Here is a 4,225-nt window from a genome sequence, read left to right on the forward strand (position 1 = left end):
ACCTACTTTCCACACAGCTCAGGAGGCAAAAAAAAAATACCGCAATACTCTCACACCCCTTTTTGTCTTGCGTTATCCCACAAGTGAGCGCTCATTTTACTCTTCCTCTGATTTGCCCCTCCAACTCTTTCTTTCCTCTTTTATCCACCCTCACTCTTTTCAATCACGTCTGTGCCCACAGGACATTTTCTTTCTCTCTCTCTCTCTTTCATTTCGCTCTCTATGTATGCCCCCCCCACCCCCACCTCTCTTAATACTCGGCCCTTTTCTCTTTCCGGCTGCCTCTGCATCTGCTGACGCTGCATCTCTTCCTAGCCCCTCTCTTTCTTTTTAGATATTAGCCGGAGATGGGCATGATGGAGATAAGAGATGATGGATGGGCTCAGCTAGCCCGGCTAGTGAAAAGGTGGAGTGATGGGAAGGAAAAAAGAAACAGGATTGAGGTCGTTTGGGGTATTTTGAGGCAGAAGAGGTTGAACGCGAGAAAGGAAAATATCGAAGACGCAAAATCTTCTGCTTGTTTGCGTCATCACCAACGTTTGTCGCTTCTCGGCGAGATGTTCGTACGACGCTAACCAATGTCCCCGCGGATGCTTCCGCAAACACACGCTGAAGTGAAACGCTGCGGGGAAGTCAAACATAAAGACAAAGAAGCTTAAAGAAAGAGCATCTCGTCTCCCTTTCCCCTCACTTCTTGCTTTGGAGTCGCGGCTATATATAACCGTGAGAAAGGAGCAGGAAGCGATTCATTATTGAAGGTTTATGGCAAAGTGAGTCATTTATTCATGTGTGGGATTTTGTGTGCGTGCACACTCGTAGCAGGATAAAGATGGAGATCATTATACTAAAGGGTTTCAAACCATCTTAGCTTCTGTTTTCCCCCTTTAGTCAGCTGCAACCCACTTAAACACGCACACACACACACACACACACACACACACACACACACACACACACACACACACACACACACAGGCACAATACGACACTTGCGCACGTTTGCTATAGGCCAGTCCGGCTAATTGGGTGGAGCCCAGAGTGTCCCAGAGACGTTGTGCCAACACATTAGAAGCTCGGACCAGATTATTCACACCTGGAGCGGCTTCTCGGTTTTTCCCTCGAATCAGATCTGGAGGAAAAAAAACTCCCATGTCCAGGATATAATGTATGCAAAAGCAAGTACGGACGTGTATTGTGTTTCCACTGTGCACATATGATATATGCTTCCGTAAATAGTTTCGCCCCCCCCCTACCATGGAAGGTGAGCACAGAGGACGTCAGTGTCCGGTAAGTGTCGGACAGAAGCAGACTCTCAAAACGCAGACTAGAATAATAAAATGTACACAACAAATCTTTCTGATAGAAAAAGTGGCGCGAAGCCGACAAAGTACAAATAAAGACGCTTGGTCCACACACCAGGAAAAAAAAAAAAAAACGGAGGAAACAAATGAGTCGAAATGAAAACAGCTGGTCACAAAAGGACAAGAAAACCAAATTCACGATCAATAAAAACAGAGGAGAACTTGCCAAAAGCAACAATACAACAGCTATTAAACAAAGAGCAAAAAAAAAAAAACAAGGAACAGAAATAAACAGAACAAGAACATCTACAAAAATTGCACAGGAACAATGACTTGAGCAAGGAGAATCATCCAACAGTCAGTTGGTGACAGGAGAGTCCTTAAATAGTGGCTTGATTGCGACGCATGACAGGTGCGCAGCGCAAGGGAAACGCCCACCGCTCAACTGAACCTCAAAACAAAAACAGACAGATTATGACCTACCAAAGGAGAAATGAACAGAAGAGAGAATGCATTTGCTTGATTATGCCCAGCTTGAACAGTTTTGTAAGATATCAGGCTCTATTTTCATCGACAGGTGCACTTGGCATAAAAACGGCTGCATCTTCGTTTTTGTTCCGGGGCGCGTCTCGTTTCGCACGTTTGGGAATATGACAGAGTGCGCTCCGCCATGTTCGCCAGACCGAGGATGTTTTTGATTACGCACCCCGACGCACTTGACAATTAGTTGGCCGAATGTGGACTAGACCTTAGACCAGGGCTGTCCACACTATGGCCCAGGGGCCATTTGTGGCCCGCCATCCATTTTTCAGCGGCCCGCGACATGACCAAAAAAAAAAAAAAAAAAAAAAGTGGCCTTTTCACATTTCCATTTTTCTGTATGCAACAAACAAAAAGTTTGAACACCCCTGCCTTATACCGACTGAAAGGAGGTCTAAGTTTGTGGTGGATTTGATCTAAGTACAAGCAGATTCTGCGCTTTGCTGATATGTGTGGTGGATTCATCGTATTTCATTCAAAAATAACACAACAGCTTGGATTTAATCCACTGCATCATTGTATTTTCATTCACGGTGGACATGACCACAGCCCTGGTTAACGGTGTTACTAATTGTTGAGAGGTGTTAGTTAAAAATATTGGTGGTTGTCATTACAGTGGCAGTGGTGTGGAACTGCCCTGCACTGTACTGAGAAGTCTTTCTATTTTCGTCAACTTAGCTTCATCATCCTCCCTTCCATCCATTTTTCTAATGGACATCCTGTTCAGGGTCACGTGCGCGCTTGTTTCCCCGTCCCGTGTGACTTTGGGCGAGAGGCGAGAAACCCCTTGACTAGGCACCAGTCGGTTGCGGTTTTAGTGACATCACATTGAAAAAAAAACAAAAAACCTTTTGGCATGATGCGGTGCAGTTCTTCACCACCGCTCGGGCTCCGGATCTCATAAAGTCATCCGTTATTTACAACACAGTCGGTTTAGTACCTGTTGTTGTGGGCCTCTGAACGTGTAGCGTGATTATCGCGTCAGGCCAAGCATTCTTCTCACCCACAGCGAAAGCAGCCGTGTCAACGGGGTGAGCGAGTGTGTGCTCGGAAGCGATGGTGACAAACACAATTAGATGTCTTTCTTTTTATTTCACCATCTCTCTCTGTCTCGCTCCCTGACTGGCCTTAAGACGTTATGTACGCAGAGCCAAATGGTGATGTCACGATAAATCTCGCTCAGCGCATGGGCACGCTTGCTGCGCCGGTGTGGCAGTATGCGTTCGTGCAAATATTAGTCAATGCAATCCGTGCATGAGCAATCGCAGTGCCGCAAATAAATTCAGTTGTTCATCAATTTTGGCTAAAATCTTCCTTGGGACAAAAATATTCACATGTTGGATACAAAATGAATCATAAATTCGATATCAAGTCTACTCGTGGCGATTCAAAACCTCCTGCCAGGTTGCGTACAAATGAACCGCTCTCATGTTAGCAGTTTTGTTTCTTGGCGTATGTTTGGCTGTGAACATTTTTCCTGAACTCACTCCCCTCACTCCATTTGAGTGGATGATTCTCGCCACCATCATCGCCAACTGCATCGTCCTGGCCCTGGAGCAACATTTGCCCGACGGTGACAAGACGCCACTGTCTGAGCGCCTGGTAAGGCAGACGCAAATCACAACCTTTTTCAATTGAACAGTCCTAACGTGTTTCCTTCAACCCGGCCGGCCGTGTTCTCTCTGTCCTCAGGACGCTACCGAGATGTATTTTATTGGGATCTTCTGTTTTGAATCCGGGATCAAGATCCTGGCTCTGGGCTTCGCCTTCCACAAGAACTCCTACTTGAGGAATGGATGGAATGTCATGGACTTTGTGGTGGTGCTCACGGGGTAAGTGACAGGCAAATTCATATTGCGGACGACCTAAATACATCAAACACGCATTATGTGCCCGACGCGATCAAATTATGAGGTCAGGATCAGCTGTCATGTCTTTTACAATGTGTGTGTGTGTGTGTGTGTGTGTGTGTGTGTGTGTGTGTGTGTGTGTGTGTGTGTGTGTGTGTGTGTGCCCTTTCCTCTAATGAATGGCCCCATCCTGAGCAAGGCAGCAGTCAGATCACAGAGCAGGTCCGCAGGCAGCCGGCGGCCTGGGTAGTGAACAAATGCCACAACAATTCAGTGGGTGTGGGGGCGGAGGGGAAGGGGGGCGGGGGCTCAGAGTGAGCAGACGAGAGAAGCAGGTGAAGGAGGGTTGCGGGAAGCCAAACAAGCAGGATTCAAAACACACGCAAGCCTGAAAAAGACACATGGTTTTGGATTTGCATACCCCCTTCTATCCATCCATCCATTCATGCATTTTCCACCCCGAATTGGTTGCTAGCCAATCGCAGGGCACACAACCACGCACGCTTACACTCACACCTTGGGACAATTTAGAGT

General features: G+C 46.9%; 1 protein-coding gene across 24 annotated transcripts in view; it reads left to right on the forward strand.

The window, feature by feature from the left end:
- Window positions 1–4,225, forward strand: part of cacna1aa (calcium channel, voltage-dependent, P/Q type, alpha 1A subunit, a) — a 54,913-nt gene that overhangs the window by 8,116 nt on the left and 42,572 nt on the right. For all 24 annotated transcript variants that reach the window (XM_019888603.1, XM_019888588.1, XM_019888583.1 and 21 more), the window contains exons 2-3: window positions 3,338–3,443; window positions 3,534–3,673. In XM_019888603.1, coding sequence (XP_019744162.1) covers window positions 3,338–3,443; window positions 3,534–3,673 — 246 coding nt within the window. The remainder of the gene's footprint in view (window positions 1–3,337; window positions 3,444–3,533; window positions 3,674–4,225) is intronic.

This window comes from Hippocampus comes, unplaced genomic scaffold (genome assembly GCF_001891065.2).
Source record: "Hippocampus comes isolate QL1 unplaced genomic scaffold, H_comes_QL1_v1.1 scaffold427, whole genome shotgun sequence".
NCBI classification, from domain to species: domain Eukaryota; kingdom Metazoa; phylum Chordata; class Actinopteri; order Syngnathiformes; family Syngnathidae; genus Hippocampus; species Hippocampus comes.